General features: G+C 40.7%; 3 protein-coding genes across 8 annotated transcripts in view; 1 reads left to right on the top strand and 2 right to left on the bottom strand.

Moving 5' to 3' along the window:
- On the bottom strand, positions 1-13831 carry abcd2 (ATP-binding cassette, sub-family D (ALD), member 2). The gene is made up of 10 exons (XM_077498887.1): positions 12486-13831; positions 10258-10438; positions 9335-9456; positions 7444-7606; positions 7253-7347; positions 5356-5501; positions 4381-4526; positions 3108-3192; positions 2871-2996; positions 1-2785 (listed from the first exon to the last, which is right to left on the bottom strand). Exons 1-10 carry the CDS (start codon positions 13410-13412, stop codon positions 2581-2583), a joined length of 2196 nt encoding a protein of 731 aa, XP_077355013.1. The 5' UTR covers positions 13413-13831; the 3' UTR covers positions 1-2580.
- On the top strand, positions 13571-19940 carry redic1 (regulator of DNA class I crossover intermediates 1). Of its 6 annotated transcripts, none has more exons than XM_077498890.1 (21): positions 13571-13947; positions 14017-14056; positions 14129-14276; positions 14421-14550; positions 14856-14910; positions 15412-15517; positions 15582-15670; positions 15742-15836; positions 15903-16057; positions 16126-16198; positions 16270-16303; positions 17909-18005; positions 18068-18156; positions 18228-18322; positions 18390-18544; positions 18616-18688; positions 18751-18784; positions 18875-18896; positions 18978-19048; positions 19207-19603; positions 19685-19940. In XM_077498890.1, the coding sequence occupies exons 1-21, from the start codon at positions 13925-13927 to the stop codon at positions 19759-19761; spliced, it is 2058 nt and encodes a 685-aa protein (XP_077355016.1). In that variant the 5' UTR covers positions 13571-13924; the 3' UTR covers positions 19762-19940. The 6 variants fall into 6 exon arrangements, with proteins under 6 accessions (XP_077355016.1, XP_077355014.1, XP_077355015.1 ...); XM_077498888.1 differs by having other exon boundaries at positions 14421-14562; XM_077498889.1 differs by having other exon boundaries at positions 13572-13947; positions 14421-14562; positions 19688-19940.
- Positions 19934-25521, bottom strand: part of LOC144003081 (proton myo-inositol cotransporter-like) — a 55392-nt gene continuing 49804 nt past the window's right edge. Inside the window, exons 6-10 of the mRNA XM_077498895.1 lie at positions 24933-25053; positions 23455-23580; positions 23215-23333; positions 22903-23055; positions 19934-21697 (exon numbers count right to left, since the gene is read on the bottom strand). Coding sequence (XP_077355021.1) covers positions 21471-21697; positions 22903-23055; positions 23215-23333; positions 23455-23580; positions 24933-25053 — 746 coding nt within the window. The 3' untranslated portion in view covers positions 19934-21470. The remainder of the gene's footprint in view (positions 21698-22902; positions 23056-23214; positions 23334-23454; positions 23581-24932; positions 25054-25521) is intronic.

The raw sequence follows: 25521 nt of genomic DNA, 5'->3' as shown, positions 1-25521 counted from the left end.
TTATTTGCAGCAAATTGTTTTATTTACAAGAAAATACATCTTTGCTCATGTGAAGATGAAAACACGTCAACTGCAACACATGCACGAGAGAGCAGGATCAGGATGTAAGTAAACTGGATGGACGATTCCAATTCATGATGAATCCATCAAATAAACACACAAATTTGAACACAATACATTCAATCTTCAAAATTAGATCAAACTATCTGTATTACTATTGTTATGGTCTGCCTTCTAAAGGTTCCATGCAATAACACATCACCTCCTTACAAAGTAATGGCAGGGCTAAAAAAAAAAAAAAAAAAAAGGTAAGTGAGATCTTTATATTAATTTAATTTTTTTTTTTAATTTCCAATTAGATTAGCAGTACTGAAACACTCTTCGCCCCCAATGTATCCAGCCAGTGTCTAGACTCCGTGTCATTTTAGAAGCACGCACAACCTCCTGTCGGCAGAGTCTGAGAAGATGTGTGAATCTTGTTGCCATGGCAACCCTAGACCTTGTCTGACGCTTTATCAAATGAACAAAGCTGCTTAATTTTCAAGAAAAAAGAAAAAAAGACCCTCATACAATCGCATAGCGGCATTAAAACGCCAATAAAAGTCACATTGTGTGGGAAACTAAACTAGCAGCCAATATCCTGAGCAGGGCAGCATTTAGTTTTTTTCTTCAGTTCACAGGTTTCACATCAAAACTGAATTAGGGATGTGACTGATTGTCCGTCATAACCAGCAATATGGCATTATTATTATTTTAATAACATGTTTAGTTTTATGAAATGAGTATTTTTTTTTGTTGTCCCTAGCATGTAGCAGCAGCAGAAGCCTTCTGGGAATTACAGCTGCTTGGAACAAAAGTCAAACTGGGTCAAGCTTGGTGGGCAAACTTTTAAGTGCTCAAGGGTCACATTTGATTGTGAAAATAAGACCATGGGTCGGGAGATAAAGTTTAAAAAATAAAATACAAATCTATGTGAATTGTTAAATAAAAACAAAACAAAAAAAAACGAGTAGCTCGAGTTTCACCTGCGAAGCAGCTTCCACCTCATAACGAATAATATTCTTCAATTGGTGGTCACATGAGGTACTTTGCAAACTGGACATTCAGGCAGAGTGGGGGCCTCTTTTGCGCATTGTGTTTGTTCGTTAAACCAAAAAGCCCCTCCTCCGTTCACGGGTCATTCAGACCAGCGTCATTAATCGCACCAATAAGAGATTCGAGATGGCTTTTTGTGTGTGTGTGTGTGCCAGCAGGGGAGAACGAAAGGCAGAAAAAAGAAAAGGGTCGTGGGGATTGTGAACAAAGAAGGCATGAAGTGGACGACGAACGAAATGGTAAACTTGAGCTGGGTAGAATTCCGCACAGAGAGCAGCGTACAGCGTGAAAACGACGTTTTCGTTTAAAAAATACATTATACTGTATACTGTAACTTCATCAAAAAAGTAAAGTGCTATGTTCAAACAAAACATCAATTGAGAAAAAAAACAAAAAAACATCACCCTTGACTCTTATCTGTGCTCGTTTCTGTTGCTTATTAAAAGCTGCAGTGGTTCTCAAACTGGAATTTGGGGTCCGTAAAACGGCAATAAAATGTCACATAATTTTTAATTAAAAGATATGGGGAATATTAAAACTGACAGAATAAACTACTTAATCCTCCCTATCCTTGCTTTGCGTCAATTAAAAGCGCTGATGTAATTGTGACGAATAAATCACATATATCTGCCATCCCTGCACAAATAAAATCATTATTTTAAAAACAAACGGCATATTAAAATCCTATTTTTACTGGACAACAAAAAGATGCATTTTTTTTTCATTCATGCATATTTGCTGTTCAGCAATCACAAGTTCACCTTTTCATGAACCTATCTTCGAGTTGTTCAATGAAAAAAAACCACATTTTTGTGCTCAGGCCAAAGCCATGTCTAATGTAAAAATATTGCTTTGGTGCCATCTTGTGGCAACGAGGGGTAAGTGAAAGGAGGACTGCCCTTTTATTAAGCCATAGCCTTAAAAAAAAAAAAAAAAAAGAGAAAAAAAGTGCATGTTCACCATCTTGTGGCATCTAAGGGTAATTGCACATCTTTTTTGGGTGGGCGCCACACGGTTGTTGTTTTTTTTTTTATGTCCCTGCTCCTATAAATATGTAAAAACATATATGTATATGTATGAACATATACATATATAGGTGTGCACATATTTATGTATTTTTTTAATAATAAAAAGTGAAATATCACATGAATAAAGTTGTATTTTTAAAAATTGACTTGTTGAATGTTAAACTTTGACATAATTAACTTATTGGGAAAACTATTCTTGCAAGATTATGACTATTTAAATGCATATTTGTTGTAAAGATGACATTTTTAAATGCTCTAAAAAATTAATTTATCTAACTTTTGAATTATGTCTAATTGGCATTAGTATAATACGGTGTTACGTAAGTTTGAGAACCCCTGGCTGGCTTTTTTTTTTTTTTTTTAAATCAAAAACGACTTCTTTCATATAAAAAAAAAAAAAAAAGAAGTTGAAAATGGAGTGAGCGCCTCTCGGTGAAAACCAAACCCTGTCCGTCCGTCACTCGTCGGCGGTCCTGAGCACCGAGTCGTCGCCCAGGATCTTGCAGAGCTCGTTGAGGCGCTGCTGCATCTCGGGGATGCCGGCCAGCTGGCTCTCCAGCCGCTGCTTCTCCTCGGTGAGCGAGAGTCGCGTGGCCGTGTCCAGCTGCTCGAAGCGCCAGCCGCCCTCGCCATCGAACTGCAGCAGGTGCGTGTGGTACTTCCTGCCGGGGAGACGCGAGACGGGCGGACGCGTGACTGGGAGTGGGAATGAGGAGGCGGAAAGACGACGACGGTCCGTTTTTTTACCACAGCGAGGGTCTGTGCGTGATGGACAGCAGGGAGATGCCGGCGTCTTTGGCGGCCTGGAAAATTTTGCCCTCCACGTCGATGCTCACGGCGCTGGTGCACTCATCTAAAAGGGCGTATTTCGGCCTGACGCACGCACACACAAGACCGATATCATTTTGTTGCAAAATTGTACACACACACGTTTCTAATGAGGTGATTGGAGCATTTGGGAAGGGTAATTAACAGCATCCTTACTTGTGGTAAAACATGCGAGCCATGCCCATCCTTTGCTTCTCGCCTCCCGACAGCACATCCTTCCAATCCAGCTCAGCATCCCAGCCTCGAGGTGGAAAAGACAACAACAACTCTACCATTAAAATGGCCACTTTGTTCTTAAAAACCCATTCAAAGCCAAAAACGTATAAATACGTTTTTTAATACTTTGTCCTTCACTCCCAATAACGTATTTATATGTTTTTTTGTTTTTTTGAAATGCTAGAGCATACAGAAGGCTTCGATACAGCTTCTGACATATAGAGGTCACTTAAAGAGGTAGTTATTAGGGATGTAACGATAACGGCAATATTGTGATATTGCAATATTAAAACTACCACAATATATCGTCGTAATCATGTCAAGATATTAAATGCAGCACATCTGCTAAAAAAAAAAAAAAAAAAAAGTTGGGTTGATTTCCATTTGTGCAGTTATAGCACCCTCTGGTGGCTAATTATTATTATTATTATTATTATTATTATTATTATTTTAAAGTGTAGTTTAATTTTCATAAGATGTGGTTTTTGCCCTTTTATGTTTAAAATTCCCGCTAATGGTCAAATGAAGGAGAACGTAATAGGAGGAATTAAGTACCTCAATATTAAGTGTTATTCGAGATTGTAGGTGTTTATATACATTGCTATAATGTACAAAAGCACAATATTGTGGTTTTCCTTTTTAGTATGAGCTCATTTTTTGACAATATTGTGACCTTTTTTTGTATTGTTAACCCCCTCACAATATTGTGATAATTATCGTATTGTGACCTCCATATCGTGATATCGTATAGTGATGTTTGGATCTCGTTACACCACTCGTAGTTATTACAAAAAAATAGCCAGTAGGAGGCGGCAGAGTATAAGAGATCAGCCAGTGCCATGTTGCGAAATCTCTTTTTCCCAGTCAGTGCTTACAACAGGTTTGTGAATAATGATGAAACTTAGATATATTCTAATGCTAACAGATAGAAACAGATAGAAATATACTTGTTTTCTGATAAAAGAAGAGACTCTAATGTTTCTTTTGGTAAGTTCCATGTTTTTATAGCAATATAACACAACATTCAGTCAAAATTCAGTAAAACAGCCGGGAGCGAAGGGGGTTGCTTCAGTGAAAATGGCTGGGAGTGAGTTAATGTTGCATCAATAATCAAGGACTTTGGTCACTAAACCCTCATAGAGCACTAAGCCGTTGCAGTGTTCCGAACAATCGGCCCGTTTGTGAGAAGATTGGCTGTCCCTTAATTACCTACCTCCTTCCCTGGTGACAATGTGGTTGAGGTTGACGATGTCCAAGATGGCCTCCAGGTCCTTGTCGCCGAGGCCTCTGGCGGCCATGTCGTCCGCCGAATCAGGATAGATCACCTGGTCCCGCAGGGAGCCCATAGACATGTAGGGCCTGGATGACACGAGTCAATTTAGCATTTCATACAAAAAGTAAGAGGGGGTGTTACTTGATAAAGCTTCTTTTCGGCAAAATATGCCTGCTTTGACACCGCAGCAACAAGGAAACAAGAAAATTTGACTTTGTGAGATTGACATTTGGCCAGAATTTATTTTTGAGGGGTTTACGTTTACATTGTTTCTGCAAACTAAGTGGACTCAACTGAAACACTTTAAGATGGAAGCCAGGTGCAGCGGATAGAGTAAAAACAGCAGAGGCCCCAGAATGGAACCCTGTGGAATACCATACGTTCCATTATACATGTCCAAGTGGGGCGGATCTTCACCAATGATTTGAGTCAGGTGCGTGTCTTGACCTCCGCCAAACCCATGAGGTTCGATCGGACCCAGGTTAAGAGCCACCAACTTAAAGGCACAACCGCTTTGTAATTTATTGTAAATAATACTGGTGCAGCTGCCACTCACTTATGTATAAATGATTTAACACTCCACGCGGGTCTGGTCAAAATGACATTCTCCATTTTTTAACCAATGCCACAACAACAGACCTTGAGCTGTATGAATTGATGAAAATATTTTCATTCATTTTAAGATGGAGGGGAAAAAAAAATTCTATTTGTTTCAAGTAAACATTGTAGTGACTCATCTGTCACACAATGTGCCAACAGGATTTATCTGGTGACTACCGTCACACTTAAAAGTAGTTCAATATTTATTTCAAAGCTCCTGTTACAATGGATTCGATTACAGAAAGGTTCACCACCAGGCCGGTCAAACAAAGCGGTAGTGCTGTGGAATACAGGTGTGCGTGTGTGCGTGTATACCTCTGCGGGATGTAGAACATGTGCTGAGGGGAGGGTTTGTGGAGGCGACCGCCGTACACGGGCCACAAGCCGCTGAGGATGCGGAAGAGGGAGCTTTTACCGCAGCCGTTGGGGCCCGTGATCAATAGGTGCATCCCTTCTTCCACCTGTATGGCAAAACATTGATTCATATAGTCTGCACATTAATGTAGAAGTTAGTGTGGAGGAGGGCACAACAAATTATACCAACTACCTAATGGCAAATTTTTCATCCCCGCAATGTTGCGACTACTATTTAACATGCATCAAGGTCATTTGCCATGTATTTGTTAGAAAATTATTATGTTATTACAAGGAACAATATGATATTTATTATACATAAATGTTTTGGTTTGTAGTGCTGTCAAAGTTAAAGCGTTAACTCATTCATTAATCACAAAAAAATATCGCATTAATCGTGTATTAACGCAAATTAATCACACTATTAATTTTGACCACAGATTATCCTTTATCTTGACAGTGGGTGGCTACGTTAAAGGGATACTTGACACATTTAACCATTTCCAGCAGTAAAAAGTTAATATTTTGTCCAGAATAAATTTGATAACTTAAAGGTATTAATTGTACATGAAAAATAATTGCCCTGCGATTGACTGGCAACCAGTCCAGGGTGTCCCCCGCCTACTGCCCAGAGCCAGCTGAGATAGGCGCCAGCACCCCCCGCGACCCTTGTGAGGAATAAGCGGTCAAAAAAATGGATGGATGGATAAAAAATAATTAAGTTGTCAAATTCATTCTGGACAAAATATTAACTTTTTACTGGTGAAAATGTCTGAATGAGTCAAGTAAGTTTAAAGGTAGCACAGATTGTGTTTGAGTAGTAAACATAACGACATGCATTAAAGTAAAGCATTTAATAAATATTTGCATTGGACGTTTAGAATATTTGTTCATGTCAAACTACTGGGGTCATTTTTTTTCCCTTTTTAAATTAGGCAAGTAATTAACTGACTACAAAAAGAGGAAAAATTATTGAAGATGTCCTCATATATAAAATGTCAAGAGAATTAAAACAATATTGCCAGGGTCCCAAAAACATTTTTTTTTATTTTTTTTTTTATGCTAGAGCACACAGAAGGCTTTGATGCAGCCTCTGACCTCAAGAGGTCGTGTAATACAATGGTAGTTATTACACAATAGGGCCAGCAGATGGCAGCAGAGTATAAGAGATCAACCAGGGCCATGTTGCAACAAGCTCTTTTCCCCAGTGTTTTCACCAGATTTGTGAATAATGATGAAAATTAGGTATATTCTAATGCTAATTGCTGCAAAACAGAAACAGATACAAATATACTTTTTTCCCTGGTGAAAGAATAGACTCTTATCTTTCTTTTGGTAGATTCCATGTTATTATAGCAATAGAATACAATATTCTGTAGGCCTTGCAAAATCCAGTAAAACAGCTGGGAGCGAAGGGGGTTGCTTCAGTGAAAATGGCGGCGAGTGGATGATTAAACATATAACAGATGCTCTTCAGAATTGCGCAGGTAAAAATAAAAATGTTGATATAAAATGCCTTTTTATTTAAGCGATTAATTGTAATTAATCAAAATTCAAAAATGTGATTAATCTGATTATTAAAAAATGTTATTGTTTGACAGCTCTAATTTTTTGTAAATTAGTCTTACACTAGAATAAAGGCAAATGAGCCACAAATGAATATAAAAGAAGAAGATGAAGAAGCAGCAAAAGAAATCGAATATGTAGTCATGGCAACTAATGTGTGATGAAGGGACAGTCTCCCTAGCTCACTATTTAAAGTTCATCCCTATTGAGGAGTATTTAAATTGAAGTTAGCTATATATGTTTAATGGGCACTCTCTATTGAGTGACGCATGTGACTATCCTCCAATCTCACCTTAACATTGAGGCTGGACACCACTACGTCACCGTTGGGTGTTATAATAGGGACGTGTTCGCACACAATACCGTTGTCCACATCGATCACTTCGCCTAACATGAGAATAAGGGTAAAGAAAAATCAATCCGTGTTCAAATAATCCCTTCTGAGAGAGATTTGTTGTGGATATGTCGCAATGAAGGATGTACCCTTAATCTCCAGCGGTCCGTCAATGTGCATCTCGGGCTTGCTTTTCTTCTCCCCGCCGTTGGCGCCGGCCAGCGACGAGCGCTTGTAGACGCCCCTTTGGACGTCCTCGAACACCACAAACATGTTGTGGACCCGCGCCGTGTAGCCCGCCAGCTCTGTGACCTGTCACACATAAGCGGGAGGAGGGGGGGGTTAATGGCCGCTTTCTAGTAAATATTAGTGTGACCTGCACCTCACAAGGTTCAATTTCATGGATTACTTGATGGAGGTTAGGTAAGGTATTCCAGGAAATCCAGAAAAAATAACAAGGAGTATTTTCATGTTGTCATATTTTTATTTTCATTAAAATGAAATGTAATTCAACCAACAAATTTAATCTGGCTTTTTTTTTTTTTTTTTTTAATATATATATATATATATATATATATATATATATATATATATATATATATATATATATATATATATATATATATATATATATATATATATATATATATATATATATTTTTTTTTTTTTTTATCAATCCGGCCAATTAATCAGTATTCATAGATTTATTCTGCCAAATATCAGAACTGGCATTGGCCTCAAGAAATCCATTTCGGCCAGGCCCAAGTATTTTCATGTACATATGTGTTAATAAATCTGTTATTTACTTATTTGATAATATTACCGGTATATATTATACACATTATAATTTGAGTCTTAAGAATTATACTTAAACATATAAATAATTATTCATATATGTTGAATCAAACAGATGTTGTAAAAAATACACATTTTTATTTCATTAAGTTGAATTGAATAAATAAAATATTAAAATCAGTATTACATTTATTCAAATCATAGTAAACGTCATTTTAAAATCAATGTTACATATTAATTGCAATTTATTTAAACATAGCATAATCTACTGTTGTGACAATTTTTTTTCTCTAAATGCATAGAAATACCAATTTTATCAGGACACATTTTTATGATATTATACATGACCATTAGCACTAAATATGATCATGACTTGACTGCTGTCTGTAAAAATATTTGACTAGAATTGGCATATTCTCTTAGATTTTACACACTGGTTTAAGCAAATTAGTGTTAAGGTGTATTCTTGCATAGCATTAATTTATGAAAGAAAGTAAAGTTTTTGCTCCATAACCCCGAAACGATTGTTTCTGTTGGACACGGCATTTCCAGCAAGCCATAATTCTTCTCTCTTATTTAGTGCCATGTCAGCTGCATGCAGCAAGACGCCACCGGCTGTTGACTCAGCTTGATTCTCTTCTAAACAAACCAGTGCAAGATTTGGGACTTGGCAGATGCCAAGTAGGGGGGGTGGATGACTCAAAGATGGACGCAACGATTATGAAACGTGATGCTCATCTGCCATACATCGGCACTTTACATTTGTTAATCGTTGCCGAGAGCGCACAAGAGTGAGCGAGAGCGATGTAAGGCTCAAAGATCAACAGATGGAGGATTATTCGCAGGGAGGTTAAGCCAGAGAGAAGGAGCAGCGGCCACTCAAATAAGGCAAACAATTTCACTCCTGTGCCTTTTTTTCTCCCATTTGACTCCCAAATGACTCCCGTTTTGTTGGGACTTGCCGCCTGACCACTCATCCAGACACGCACCTTTTTACTTTTACATAAGCCAGCCGCTGTGTTTGTGGGTGTGAGTATGTCTGAAGAATGTCATCTTGGAAGTACAAGCAAAGGCTTGCTGCCTATCAACTGCGCTCACACCATATAATCAGAGCCGATGAAAAATGTACGAGAGGGTGCTCAATTCATCCGGTGATGCCCAATGACATCATGACCACCTCTTTTTTGTGTCAAGTCGAACAATTTGATTGAAAACTCAAATTATAATGCAAATAAGGCCATCACCTCTTTGTAGGAGGACATGATCCTCTCGATGGCGTCGGCTCCTGACGCCAAAAGGTTCCGGGCGGTGGTGAACGCCTCCGTCCTCTCGCTCACCATCCGATGCGGGTGACCGTCAGCGGTGTCTGGAAAACAAAAAGTTTGCATAGAAGAGTATGCAAGTAGTGAATGAGTGCTTAGCAAGCGCTTAAAAAAAATAAAATAAAATAAAAAAAAAGTACGGCTGTCACGACTGAATCTTTTTAAAATCGATTATCCTATTATTTACTCCACTGAAAAATCCAGTAGCCATGTATTTTATTTTTTTTGGGTTGAACATAAGTTGAATTGAGTGGATATAAATAGTCATTTATCTTTTGCATATATGCATTATTAAACACCAACAAAATTAGCCTAGCAATCGCAATTAGCTTTAGTGCGCTAGTGATTAAAAAAACAAACAAACACTAACCCCCATTTAGTTCACACATCTATGCGAGTTGAATTCAGTGGCTATAACTACAAATTGACTACTATTTAATATTTTCTATGCCGGAGCATTATTAAACACCAACAACATTAGCCTATGCTAAAAATCGTGATAAGCATTAGCGCACTAGCGATTGCCATTTAAGGTAAACAAACACAAACTACCATTAATATTTATATTATAAATAAATTATATTATAAATATTATATATATATATTTTTTTTTTATTAAACAATTGTAACTGTAATTCAACAAAAGATGCCTCTGCCAAATCTAATAGCGCCAAAAGAAAAAGGGCATCTTCAAAGCAGCACATCCCGTCCACTTGTTTTTTCCTTTGTTTTTTTAACTTGTTAAAAAATAGTGACCACACAGTTCTACAATGTATTGGGGGTGGTATTTAAAATTTGGGGGGAGGGATAATTTTTCAAACCAGCTCAGGTGATGTTTTCATTACCGCTATCGGCGTATCCGGTGGCGGTGATGATGGGCACGGCCACCATGACAAGGCCGCAGCCGCTCCACACGTACTTCATGAGGAACTGCTCGATCATGATGTACCACAGGCGCTTGTTGAGGATCAGGTTCATCTGCTCGGCCAGGGCGCGGTAGCACTTCTGGAGCTGGCGCATCTCCACCTGTCAGGCCGCAATCCACAATCATAATAATTCATACAATTGAGTAACAATTAAAAAGATGGACGGTCTGTACTCTGTACTGTAAAAAAAAACAAGTGAGATAATGATTTGTTTTGGTCATTTTTCCTGCCACAAGATGGCATAATTGCATTTGTGAGACATTGGTGACAGACAGCTCAGTGCATTTTTCTTTTCATATTAAGAGCTATCTAATTTTTAACATGAAGTAACTTGTGAAATCCTGCATATTTTTAAAACTGTAAAATACAACTTGACCCCAGTCTCCATATGAACATATGCATTATTATTACATTTACTACTGCTAAACTTTAAAATAAATTTTGACGTGGACGCGTCTGCTGCATTGTGACTGTCTTTACAAATGCTTTGATTTAAAACTTTGATCCAGTAAAAATAAAATAAATAAATAACATACATAAGCAATATATTTTTAATTGAATCATAATTTCAATGCACTTTTTTATTTTACCATATTTTAGCGCAATTTTAATGTTTAAACTCATGACAGTGGCTTATAATAATATTAAATAAACTTTTTAGGAATATATTTTTGTCTCGTTTTTGATTAAAAAAAAAGAAAAAAAAAAAGCCTACTAAGTATGCCAATGTACAGCCTTAAAGAGTTCCTTCTTTTTTAGGTGGCATTTGGTGTAAGGTTCAAGAACTACTTCTCGACGGTAAAGATAGCTTTTGAACTTGTGCAAAATACATTAAATCAATTCATTTACTACAACCATATACTAACTTGTATTATAGTTATGGTATTATAGTTATGTAAGTATATCACATTTGTTCTTAACCTGGGTCAAGAAGACACACCTGACTCAAATGATTGTAACGTACCATCACTGATGGTACATCATGAGATTCTTTAATCCCTTCATACTAACTATGTCGAGAAGGAAAAAAAAAAAAAAAAGACCAGATGAAAAGTGGCCAGATGATGCAGTTGCAGTATTGTGCCATTATGGAGGCGCTATATCAACATCAGTGCACCAGAAAGACCTCAGGCAACAACTGAAGAAGAAGCAGGACCCCCCCCCCCCCCCCCCCCCACACACACACACGCACTTTTTTTTTTTTTTTAAACAACGTACAGAAGAAACAGATCATTGTGCAACCATAAAGCCATCGCCCGAGTCAGAAAAAAAACAGTATATACAATAAACATAATAGTGTTTTACAACAACGCTGAACTATGTTTACAATTTAATATGTACTAGTGGATGAATTTTTAATGATTGGAGTTTAAAAAAATGGTAAAAATTAATGGCAACTTTATATTCAAATAATTTCCAACTTCTAGTCCATGACGCGGCCCATAATGGTATCGGTAACCGCCGCGAGTACCGATAGCAATACATGGTATTGGTCGTCACCCATCAGTCAGTGTGATGCCACCTCTGCCTCACTTTGAGCCAGGAAAACCCCTGTAAGTGATGAACTGCCAAGTTGAGCAATTCTAGTCCAGCACAACTAGCAGACTGGTTAGCACGTCGCCTCCCAGTTCTGAGGACTCCGGTTCGAGTCCAGGCTTCGGCCATTCCTGGGTGGAGTTTGCATGTTCTCCCCGTGCCTGCGTGGGTCTTCTCCGGGTACTCCGGTCTCCTCCCACATTCCCAAGAAATGCATGGCAGGTTAATTGGGCGCTCCGAATTGTCCCTAGGTGTGCTTGTGTGCGTGGATGGTTGTTCGTCTCTGTGTGCCCTGCGATTGGCTGGCAACCAGTCCAGGGTGTCCCCCGCCTACTGCCCAGAGCCACCTGAGATAGGCGCCAGCACCCCCCGCGACCCTTGTGAGGAATAAGCGGTCAAGAAAATGGATGGATGGATAATAATAAGTTCAGTCAATTCTCATAGTAAACAACAAGGTTTAACATAGGTTGGTTTAAAGTTTTTTAAACCTATGAATTGTTTAGCCATGATGTCTAATTGGTTCCCAAATTTGTGAGCAAAGACATATGAGTCCAACACCTGTGTCCTAAAGTCCTCCTAAAGGTAGAACACCTGTACATTACAATACATACCTTGTGTCCCCTATAGAAGGCAATTTCCTCGGCGTTGGCGATAATCCTGGAGTGCACGTAGCGCAGGTACCCTTTCCGGTGCGCCTCCTCGGCCACCAGCTTCCCGAATTTCGGCGAGCACGCCCGGAGCACCTTGGCGGTGGCGAAGACCACTAGGCCGGCCAGCAGCGTGGGCCCGCTGGCGTTGGCACCCCGGGACCGAGCCGTCTGGATGAGCGTGTAGGAGGTGAGCACCACGTCCAGGATGGGCTTGGTGAGGTTGGAGTACAGATGGGCCACCGACTGGGAGAACATCAGCACGTCCTCTGTGAGGGACTGATCCGGGTTGGCCAGCCTCCCGTCCATGTTGCTGACCCTGTAGTAGGTCTGGTCCGCGAAGTAGGTCCGGTAGGCATGGTTCACCAGGCGGGTGCGGAAGGCCAGGGCCAGCTTGCACTCCAAGAAGCGGATGACGCTGTTGACAAAGGTGGCAGGGATGGCGATGAGGAGCCATTTGATGAGCTGGATGATGAAGCTCCTCGGCTGCTTCTCTACGATGGTCTTCACGATCTTGCCGTCCAAGCTGGCCACATAGATGGACAGGAAGGTCCTGGAGATCAGAGCCACAGAGTGCAATGAAAGCAAAGCGAGCTCCTTGGACAGAAGCTTGGGGAACAGGATTTTTGCAAGTTCCAAGATCTCCTTGAAGAATTCGGCGTTGACCCCGGGGGACGCCTTTGATGGGCTCGCAGCGTCTATGCGGGATTTTAACAAACATACAGACCCGTTTTCAGCCTGTCGGTCGCCTTGTTTTTTGCAGAGCTGCCTGCAGATGAGCGGGTAGAGCGTTTTGACGCCGTAGGCAGCCGCCGCCAGGAACACGGCTCGCTTGGCTACGGCCGTGCGGTCCCATTTTACTTTGGCCGCCGCACGAAGGATGTTGGACATGTTTAGAACGTTAGTCGGCTTTTATGACGGTCCCCCAAACGCCCATCACCCTAAATCCACTCACAGCGTCGACGTGAGAAGGGAGACGGACCTCAGACTGCCGCGCTGAATGCATAAAAAACGGTCCAAAGACGTACCGCTACATCCTGCTCTGAAGCTTAACCCGGCATTGAGAAGAAACGTTACACTTCCGGGTTTACTTTTCAAAATAAACTACTTCCGCCTGCAGTTCAACGCGACCAACCGTTTTATAGTGTAGATATAAATTAATATTTATTTGCATTACAAAAAACGTTCTATGTTCTATCTATTATATTAATGTTACATTATTAACCTGCTCATGAACAGTTCTGAACTCGTATGAGTGCAGTTGTCACCAGTCAGTTTTATCAATGTCAAACTAGTTAAGCGAGCAGTTGGGGTAAAAAAAACAAAAAACAAAAAAAAACAAAAAAAAACAACAACAACAACAACACATTTTTGACATTGCTGACTACAGTATTTTGTTTAAAATGAACTGGGTTGGCGGGTCGAGGTAAGGTTAAATAATGTTGAATTAAAACTGTATTAACTTATGCCGTGCTAAACGTGCCTTTCCGTACAGGAAGCGACTTATGACGAAAGATGATACGAAAAAGCAGCGGGTATGACAACACCTTGACATATTTGACATACAGTTTATCTTAACGATATTTTTGTGCCTCTCCCACTGTTAGGAATTCTTTCAAAAGAGGAAAATGCAAAATAAATGGGAAAACCTGGCAGTTTCCACACCTTCCTCATCTAAACACAGTTCCTTTGGCAGTATGGACCTTTTGACAATGTTTGTGGTCAACCGGATAGCTACAAAGAAAGAGCTTAAAGGTAAAATGTACTTAGTAGAGAACTCATAAAGAAGAATTTGGGGCTAATACCATTTTTCGTTAACATGTTGCCATACTGTATGTATGAAGTGAACACACATATTAGGAGACTGTAAGTACTGGTCTATGCTATGATGTCTTTCAGATCCTCCCCAAGTATCAGTTTTGGGTTCCAAACGAGGAGGGAAGAAGCGGGGTGTCCACCCCTTGGTACTCCCAATGAGTCCCGGCTCTCCATCCCAGCTGAGTCTGGTTGAAAGCCAACCTCAATGCAGGTGGAACAAAGGGTGACAGTTGTTTTCATCACGGGTCACACCGTTTTACTAGGGGGAAGGTTGCAACATTGCATGTGCATACTGTGAAATCTTGAGTTTGCCCTTTGCCCTACTTCTAGATTGTAGTAGGAGTTCACTTTAGTCCCTTGGGACACTGTATTATTGTCCTTCAAAGTAACTCTTTGTACCATTTCAGGGCCATGACGATACAGTGTCAGGTCACCTCTGACTTTTGTTAATAACGGTTTTATCAAGATGAAATGCTGCCCAATCACACTGAAAACCTTGACTGCTGCTTTGTTTAGTGTTCAAGGCGGTAGGACAAAAAAGATGATCCCACAAGCCTTCAAGATTCAACGAGTAAGTAACAAAACTCAACTCAACTCAAGTTTATTTATATAGCGCTTTCAAACAGCCTGAACTGTCATAAAGCGCTTTAAAGGACACCAAAAAAAAAAAACATAACATAAAACATTAAAAAAGCAGGCGTTTGACAGTGAATGGTAGTCTTTTAAAGGAAAACAGCAAATTTTAAAGATGTTGTGCAGTTAATTGTATGACAAACGAAATAATCCAGAGAGGAACTTTTTTCACCACGCAATATTTATTTATTTATTTATGTATTTATTTATTTATGAATAAATACAGTGTTTCCTCGCTTTTCACGGGTGTTATGTTCCACGCCCACACAGTAAATTCTGGAGAGTAAATTTATCTCTATTTACAATGGCACCAAATCGACTCTGTTTTAAAGTCATATTTACACTTGGAAGAGAGCTCCTGCTGTGTGTTAGTATATAAGTCAACTCAAAGATTGTTGAGGCAAGAACATACTCATCAACATAATGTTTTTGGCTTAAGATGTCACCGGTTGTGGAGTGCTCCTTCTCAGACAACAGCGCATCCGACTACATGCCTTCCAAAGCGGAACACCTCAGCCCCTTCTCATCTTCGTCCTCCTCCTCAGGTGTGTTTTTCGGTATTTTAACAGTGGTAAAACCAGAAATGACACATTGGATTCATCTTTGCAGGGAGAATCTTTCAGCAGGGAAGGCACATCCATCCACTTCCTGGCTGGTTCCTTACACCTTGGGGCACATCGGGTCAGAATCAGAACACGGTAGCTTCCATACAATATCACAAACGAGTTATTCATTCCACCGTATAGCATTTGCTCATAATTGACTGTAGTTTCAGCCATTCCGTAAGCCGGGAGGGATGCCAGAAGACAACTTCAGGTCTTCTAACCCGGCCACACTCTCAGCAGCGCTCTTTGGCATTCCACAGTGAGAACAATTTGACCATTTAAGACCCATGTGAAATAAGAGCGACTGATATTTTTGTGCCTACAGTGCAGCCCCTGATCACCAAAGACCTGAAGACACCTTCCTGAGCCATCGGTTTGAACCTGAGTTCACCCTGGACTTCGCTCTAAACCAGACAGGGAACAAGCAGCAATTTGACGACATCTTCAAGGGATTTGCTTGTGATGAATATGAAACTGATGGTAATAATCCAGCAATAATTTTCACAACGTTTGGGGCAAAAAGAGGTTAACCCTTCCTAACTTTATAGCTTGTCATTTTGGGAGTGAAAAAGCAAAGCTATTCAACAAGGAGGAAACTTCAATCCAAGCTTTAGCCTCACAGTAGGTCACATGATCCAACTACTAAGTGTATTCATGTTACATGTCTAACATTTAACATTTGTTTTGTCCAGAACTGTCCCTGATCCACAGTCGGCTGGAGAGCAGGTAAGCTAAGCTGTAATAACAAAACCAGATAACTCGTAATGGGGTATATGCCATGGAGGAGGCGGGACTTACGACTTCTGGGGTTTCACACATCAGCTTTGTTTCCGGTTGCGGTTTGCGACGTATGGGCCACGTCCCAAATACATGCGCCTCCGAAGCCTTTGTGCCCCTCGGTTGCGCGTTCCCGTCGACGTGTCGTATGTCTGTCTTAGTTGTCTGAAGCATTTCAAGGAGCTGAGATGCGCTGCACACTCGCTGCGTGGGGGAGGGGGAGGGGGGGGGGGGGGGTTGGTGGGGTTTAACAAACAATCCTAATTGACGAATGGGCGTTGCAGTTCTGTTCTCGCAGAATTGCTCACCATTTCCTTGTTGAATTTGAACAGCGAGAGGTGCTTCGTGCATTTTTATCTGGTAAAGATGTTTGTGCTTCTCCCACAAGACGAGACCGAAGATGATTGCCTTGATTGGTCAAAACAAACATGCAAAGATGCCGCATCGTCCAATCAGCTCAAAGTATTGTACAGCAAGTTCCTTCTTTCCCGAACGGATCTGCCAAAATTGTCCCAGATTGAGTCCCAGATTGATAATGTAAAGAACTCCCTTGACTGAATCACAATTATCAGTCTAGCTTGTGAGGTTTCTATGATTTATCAGTGGCCCAAATTACGAGGTTTTTCAAGTGGCAGAAGCCAAACTTCACAACACCCTGCCACATTCAGTTCACTTTGGTTGCTTAGTGCTTGCATTTTCTGGTTTTAGTGCAGGGATGAATTAAAGTATGAAGTCAAGGTACCACTGTAACGAGTCTCAACTAATTTACTCCTGCTGGTAGTGTGGCTGTCTCCCAAGCTGAATGTCGTGAGGTTTTTACTCAACACATGAATGACTTCTTTTTTTTTCCAATTCTTTATTTTACTCTCTTCCAAGTGTAAACATTACTCTAAAATTGAGTCTATTTGGTCCCACTGAAGTCAAATTTACTATAGAGTCAAATTTACTCTACCAAATTTACTGTGTACCTGCGAAAGGTGAATTTCCACAAAGTAGAGGACGTACAAAAAAAAAAAAAAAATTCGTTTTGGGCGCAAGTTATGCTTCTACTTAGCTATAACGAAGCCACCACACAGTTCCCACCCTCCTAAACACTTGTTAACTTTGTAAATATAAGAAAAATAGCAGCATAAAAAAAGAATACAGTAAATCTGGGATGGGTAGGGTTGATAATAGTCTCTGAAAAACCCGTGCAATAGAGGTACAACCCAAGATAAACCCCGTAATGTATGAATTGTGGACCCAAATACAAATCTGCGATTTAGTGTATCCGTGATAAGTTGAACCACTGTACTATTTTTGTGCTCAGGCCAAAGGAATGTCTAATATAAAAATAATAGTTTGGTGCCCATTTGTGGGATCTTGGGGCTAAAGAACTATGTTGAAATAAATGATTGAGCTCCATTTAGTTGGGCATTAACCTTCTCCCTTTCGAAAAGAGAGCTTTGCCGCCATCTTGTGCCATCTATAGGCAATTTACGTCAACAATAAGCCAACTAGTACAGTAACTGATTGTTGAGGCAAGAACATACTCAAAAATGTGTTTGTCTTAAGATATCACCGGTTGTGGAGTGCTCCTTCTCAGACAACTACGTGCCGCACAATGCGGAACACCTCAGCCCCTTCCCATCCTTGTCCTCCTCCTCCTCAGGTGTGTCTCAGTATTTTAACAGCGGTAAAAACAGAAATGACACGTTGGATTCATCTTTGCAGAGAGAATCTTTCAGCAGGGAAGGCACAGCCATCCACTTCCTGGCTGGTTCCTTACACCTTGGGGCACATCGGGTCAGGATCAGAACACGGTAGCTTCCATACAACATCACAAACGAGTTATTCATTCCACCGTATAGCATTTGCTCATAATTGACTGTAGTTTCAGCCATTCTGTAAGCCCGGAGGGATGCCAGAAGACAACTTCAGGTCTTCTAATTCGGCCACACCCTCAGCAGCGCTCTTTGGCACTCCACAGTGAGAACAATTTGACCACTTAAGGCCCATGTGAAAAAAGAGCGACTCATATTTTTTGTGCTTACAGTGCAGCCACTGATCACCAAAGAGCTGAAGACACCCTCCTGAGCCATCGGTCTCAACCTGAGTTCACCCTGGACTTCGCTCTAAACCAGGCAGGGAACGAGCAGCAATTTGACAACATCTTCAAGGGATTTGCTTGTGATGAATATGAAACTGATGGTAAAAATCCAGCAATCATTTTCACAACTCTTATGGCAAAGAGAGGTTAATAACCTTTCTTAACCTTTTAGCTTGTCATTTTGGGAGTGAAAAAGCAAAGATATTCTTCAAGGATGAAACTTCAATCCAAGCTTCAACTCCACAGTAGGTAACATGATCCAACATTGATCCAACCACAAGTGGAGTCTAACATTTGTTTTGTCCAGAACTATCCCTGAGCCACAGTCTGTTGGCGAGCAGGTAAGATCAGCAATACTGCCACCCAGTGGCAAACTATAACAACAAAACTAAAATAATTTATTCCTAAATTATGTCATAATTCCTTCACAGCTCTCCATTCACAATCTGAACTGTAAGTCCACCTTCACCTTACACACATTCCTTCTTTCATCCATTATGCAAATAGGATGAAGTTTGTTCTCCCCCTGTAAAGCATACCCAGAATTGCCATATTTGCCAACTTTCTCTTGCAAGTGGGGTTACGCGAGTTCAGCCTCCAGCGACGTAAGTTACCAAACTGCTACTGCTTGGTTAAGTAATACTAATAACTGACACAGTGTGCGTCAACAGTTCTCAAAATGGGATTTGAGAGCTGTAGCTTAATAATTTGATAAAAAAATACACTTAAATTACTTGATGCAGTTTTTTTCTCTATTTATTAGGGTGAAGAAAGTTGCCATCCTCCAGCATATCTTCAGAAACACGCCCCAGCCAATAGCCCGCAGATATGTGCATGCAAGGAAGAAGCCAGTGAAAAAAGAGATGCCGATACTCAAACCATCCTCCAGTCCACTTCCGAGAAATTCCACGTTGCTATTCAGTGCAGCCTGCTCTCGGAATCTTCGGCACCTGTCGTGTCACTACAGCAGGAAGCCACCAGGGTGCGCACTGGCTGCATAGAAGCTCCTGCCAAAGGAAGCGCAAAGACTAAAAGGAAGCAAACACTGCGCAGGAATAAGAAAGGCAACTTTTTAGGCCTTTTGAATCCAAATCGTCGAAGTAACAGCAGAATGAGTTCACAGGTGTCTCTTCAGGACACAGTGAGCAAAAACAGGAAAGGTGCAGTCTGAAATAAAAAATCTCAAGACTAGTAAGTGAAATTGGATACACTGTGGTTGGCAAATGTATCATCCTTCTCAGTAGGCATGCAGCAGAGCCCCCTGGAGCAAGAGCCCCCGGATGAAGCAAAGTCGGACAACGCCCCCACCAGGGAGTAGGGGGAGAAACACTCCAGGAAACAGGCGACATTTTGCTCCTGCTCAAGCAGAGAAGGGAGGAAGAATGATAAGGGCAAGAAAACATAACTGTTGTGTGCACGTTTGTTCTATTTGGAATGCCTTCTGTTAACCTCCCGTTGTCATAGCAACACTGAAATAAAAGCACAAAGCATTACTGATTCACTTCTTTATTTCTTTCCCCTGATACGCACACACTCAAACATATTTTTGTTGTATTAGAATATAAACTCTAGCAAAACATTTTACAGCTCAGACAATTGAATATACATCACTCCATCGGTCTTCCTCTACTTGGCCGAAAAGTGCGGAATCGCACCCACAGTCACGTGACACACTACATTATACACAAAGACTGTTCAACGTGTGGACACAAGTGTTCACAACTGCGAGAAGGCTAACACGACACAAAAGTGCAGCCTGAAACAATCACTGCAAATATTTGCTCACCAATTGTACAAGTCTGGACATGGAACTTGAAGTACAAAATTATCTTGTTTTTTTCTTCTTCTTTTTTTTTAACCACATAAAACAATTTGATGGTACTTTCACTCTCCACTTGAAACAAAGTACAAGTCATGACATCATTTGCATAACTGAATGACAGAATCTGTTTAGGATATTTTTAAGACTAGAGGAGAAACATTTGAAACAACTTTGAGTATGATCCAATGCAAACAATAATAAATCTGTTGACATGACGTATGTCAGATTGTGCAAGAGTACTAATATGAATCCCTGTTTAAATGTGACCACAATACATCTTAATTGACAAATTATTTAAGTACAGTTGTTATTTATGTTCACCATAAAAAAACAAAAAAACTGGTGTCTCACACCTTTTAAACAGAATATGCCAAATCCTACCTACAGGTCATTTTGACACGTAGATAACACAAATTTGAAGTGTTTGTACATAAGGCTGTGGTGGAAGAATGGAAATAAAAATCACAACTGACCAGTAAAAATAATAACAAAAAGATCTGACAACTTTCGCACTGAGAATGGGCTACGAGGCAGCGTCATCAAACACAGGCACAACAATCATCTTGAAATGAACTTTTACTGCCTGCTGCCATTCAGCGCCAATCAAACAACAGAGAGCAGAAGAAATGGGCTCGTCCTCACATTGGGGAAAGCGGCAGCATGTTCAGTGCTACTAGCTTAGCGTTTTCAGCTGCCCACTCTCACTATATGTCTCTGTAAAAATAGAACCAGCCAGCTAAAAAGACGGGGTAGTGCGCTATGCTACAAAGCTTGAATGGAAATGCTTGATAAGGACAATATGCCTTTGTTGATTTATGGTTGCCTGCTCTTTATAACAACTTTATTCAGTCAATTGTGCTCTGGGGCTCACATTTCATTTGTAATTATTGAATGAGAAATTAGTGAACCAGTTTTAGAGTAAAACAACAACACAAATAAATACTTGGTGGGCTCTACTTTGTCCACCCCTGAGCTAAATGATAAAAGTCATAATGTATCTCAGATTTATGTGGGTTTGTGAGCATGATTTGGTCAAGTGTCTATGTTTTATACATATGATGTGCTCACTTGACATATTTGTGATGCACAGCTTGAGATTTGTCTCCAAATTTGGCGTTAAGTCAAACATTCACAAGGTCAAGCAGAGGTTCCCAGCTCGCAGTTTAAAACAAATCAAGCGCACCTAAACATCATCGGTGAACGTCTTAATCAACGTCGGACGCGTCGTTGTCCGACAGATGGTAGTTTGACCCCTTGACCCGGATGTACTCCACCTGCCGCCCCTCGTCCGAGTCGGACGCGCCGCATGAGCACAGCTGGTTCTCGAAGAGCGCCTCGATCTCCTCCAGGCGCCGAGCTTTGGTCTCGGGCAGGCAGCCGTAGATGAAGAGCAAGCCCAGGAAGGCCATGCCGCAGTAGAGGAAGAAGGCGCCTGGGGGGAGAGGACGAACAAAACAAAGGAGAACATGTCACGGCACGTTGACACCGGAAAACGCCGTGATTGCCTTTTAACTTTTTTTTTTTCCTGAAGGAAACACAGAAAACATCCTGAGGGCAACTCAATTGACAGACAGTGAAATATTTGACAGAGGGAAAAGTTATTCTCCACTCAGCTCGTATAATGACGACACTGACAGAAGTTTAATGAGGCAGATGCAATCTCTATTTTCCCCGTTGTAAAGCAAAATCACATTTTCTGGTGTCATTAAACACGCAAAGTCGTGATCATCACAGACATGCACCGTACCAGACAGGAAGACGTGACATCCATCCATCCATGCATCCACCTATCTATCCACCTATCTATCCATCCATCGATCTATCTATCCAGCCATTTATCCATCTCACTATCCATCTATCCATCCCTCCATCACCTATCATCCATCCATCCATCCATCCATCCATCCATCATCTATCCATCCATCCTCTAATATCTATACATCTATCAAATATCCATCCATCCATCCATCCATCTATCACCCATCATCCATCCATCCATCCATCCATCCATCCATTTATCCATCTCGCCATCCATCTATCCATCCCTCCATCACCCATCATCCATCCATCCATCCATCCATCCATCCATCCCTCCATCCATCCATCCATCCATCATCCATCCATCCATCCATCCATCCATCCATCCATCCATCCAATATCTATATATCCATCCATCCATCCATCCATCCATCCATCCATCCAGCCATCCATCCATCCAGCCATCCTCTAATATCTATACATCTATCAAATATCCATCCATCCATCCATCCATCCATCCATCCATTCATCCATCATTGTGTTTAAATGATACTGTGAAGCACTGTGCTCTTTTTTTCTTTCTTGCGTTTCAAGATCAATGACAAACCCACAGGCCATCGCAGAATGTGTCTCCAATAATTCCAATAACTGAACAATTGTCAGTGCCACGAAAGGTTAATTTCTTCTGTGCAAGGAGGAAAATCCTGCAGCTTCCTGTTGGAGGTGTTCCACAACGCTGTACATATATTTCCATCAGTCAAAAGTTCATTGAATAATAATAATAATAATAATAATAATAATAATAATAATAATAATAATAATAATAATAATAATAATAATAATAATAACAACAGATGTGTATTTTTTTTTTTAGCTGACCGTAGTAGGTGAAGTACTGGGCCAAGTGCAGGAAGGTGAGCGAGACCAGTACGTTGAAGGTCCAGTTGATTCCGGCCGCACAAGCGTTACCTGTGCTCCTGGCCCACAGTGGATAGATCTCCGAATTAATGGTCCACGGCATTGGGCCCATTCCTTGAGTGAAAAAAAAGACAAACACCTTACAATGCATCAGAAAACAATTCAGTGTTGTGCTTCTTCCACATTTTGGTCTTCAGATGAAGCTGGAGAGGTGCTGCAAAAGAAGAGCCGCTTGGAAGGTAAATGCAATCGTGTAATTCAGTTGTGTCTTACCTGGCGCAAAAGCCGCCAGGTAGAACATCAATCCCAGCAAGACGAGCCATGAGAAGGAGGTGGGGCAGTAGTTGTAGGCCCAGTAAGTATGCTCTCTCATCTGGCTGGAATTAGAACACCTGGTAGCAAGCACATTGAGGGGCCGTTTATAGTATATCTTATACGTGAAGGTAATCATCCTCCCGCCTCCCTCAGAGTGTCGCATCCTCAACCCCAACACACCTGCATGCTGTGACTCACCTGCCCCACGCCGCCTGCTCAGTGGAGGCCCGATCGACGGGCACGCAGGAGGAGGTGAGCAGCGCCGAGCCGTTCTCGCGGTAGCAGAAGCCGCAGGCGGGGTCCAGCATGCACGGCTCGCACAGCCTAAAACAGATCAGGAAAATCATTATATATATATATATATATATATATATATATATATATATATATATATATATATATATATATATATATATATATATGATGTCATGTCATATTGTTGTTTTTGTTGCAATTTACTCTCACTTAGGCACAAACAATTTTGCTCTTTCATCATGACAACAACACCTAATGGACTCACTGCACACACATAAAAGATGAAGATGGCGGCAAATTAAAAAGATTGAGTGCTTTTCGAACACCACTGCGGCTTCACCCAGTTCACTTTGCTACAAGGCAGAGCGAGCCCACGCATTCAGGCACTGACCACCACACGCACGCACATGCGTGAGAGCAACACAGGCCTCCAATTGTCCCTGTTTTCATGACACACTTTCAAAGGGCTTTGACTCGGAAAAGACGGGCCAACTTTTACAAGCCAATATGGGAGCAGCAGGACAATTAGTAAACTTGAACAAGCTTGACGGTGCGATACACAGTTCTGATCTTCTAACCCTTGCATACTGTTCATTTTCCCCACACTCATAGAATGTACTGGGCCAATAATAATATTATTAATGTCATTAGTGTTTCATTCTACAATTGCTTCCAATATTTGATGTGAGGACCACAATGCTAGAGTTTGAATACATTTTGGCACAGCGGTAGGCCTGGACTGGACCATCTGGAGGGGCGGAACATTTCCCAGTGGGCCGTCCTATATTTCAGGCCACGAATGGGCAGCAGCCCACACCTAATCAGCCCATAAATAAAATGCATTCCCATCATCTTCTGATGACTGTCTCATCAATAAACTGCAAATTCAATCACCCTTACAGGCCATTACATATAGCACTGGCTGCCTGCCATTGTTACGAGGGTGTCACAGAGTGACAATAATTTAATATCAAAAGTAGCAAAACTTTAATCCATGAATAGAAACAATAAACAGTATAACTATATTAAACCTTGTCTGTACAAAATAACACATACAAGAGGCAAAACACAATCACAAGGGTTACTAGTAACAGCAACAAAGCATGATGGGAAAGCCAACTTCAGCGTCAGTCAGCTCAGGAGTGTGCACCAGAAGTGATGAGAACACATTTCAAAATAAGAGTACTAACAGGAAGAACAGCGTTTGCTGCCTTAAGCTTGCTGGTTTAACTTCATTTGCTGTGTCTTGTGTAGTGTAAACTGTCTTATCACTTTTAATGTACATTTCCTTATTGGTTTCTTTTTGTCCGTTTTTTGGCCATTTTATGTTCACATACATGTTCAAATAAATAAAGACCATGCTCTTACAAGAGTATTCAATTGTAAATGACATAAAATTGTGTATGTTGATTAATACTCACTGATACTTGAGGCAGGTGGAGTTGGCCAAGGAGGGCACCAATGGGTGGAAGGTGACAGCAGGACTGTGCTGGGCCGACAACAGGAAGCCAACAGCCAGCAGACACAAGCCGAGACAAGTGCCTGCGCAACAAAACAACAACAAAAAAATTTACATTTCAATATTTCACTCAGGGGTGAACTCACTTTTGTTGCCACTGGTTTAGACTCAACTCTTTTCCTGCCACACGTTATCAAAAAAAACCAAAAAAAAAAACCCCATCTCCCACAGTGCCAGCCGAGCATTTTAACTAATCTTTCAAGGCAAACAGAATAGTGTGTTCTTTTACTACAAATACAATGTGGGTACCACATGAAAGATCACATTCCATTCTTTCATTAGAAAAAAAAGTATGTTTGTACGTTTGTCCGTTCTTTAGTAATCACCATTTGAAAATAGGTAACTTGAGTAACACTGAGCGAAAATTGAAAAGATTTTCTCCACAACAGTGGCTTGGACACGAATATTTTTTGTTTAGTGACACTCTGTGAATTAGGTTTAATGTGGCAAAGGCTTTGATCATTCACGTCGTCCTTGAAAAGGTTCTATTA

This window comes from Festucalex cinctus, chromosome 16, assembly GCF_051991245.1.
Source record: "Festucalex cinctus isolate MCC-2025b chromosome 16, RoL_Fcin_1.0, whole genome shotgun sequence".
NCBI classification, from domain to species: Eukaryota; Metazoa; Chordata; class Actinopteri; order Syngnathiformes; family Syngnathidae; genus Festucalex; species Festucalex cinctus.
This window is presented reverse-complemented; position numbering and strand designations above follow the sequence as displayed.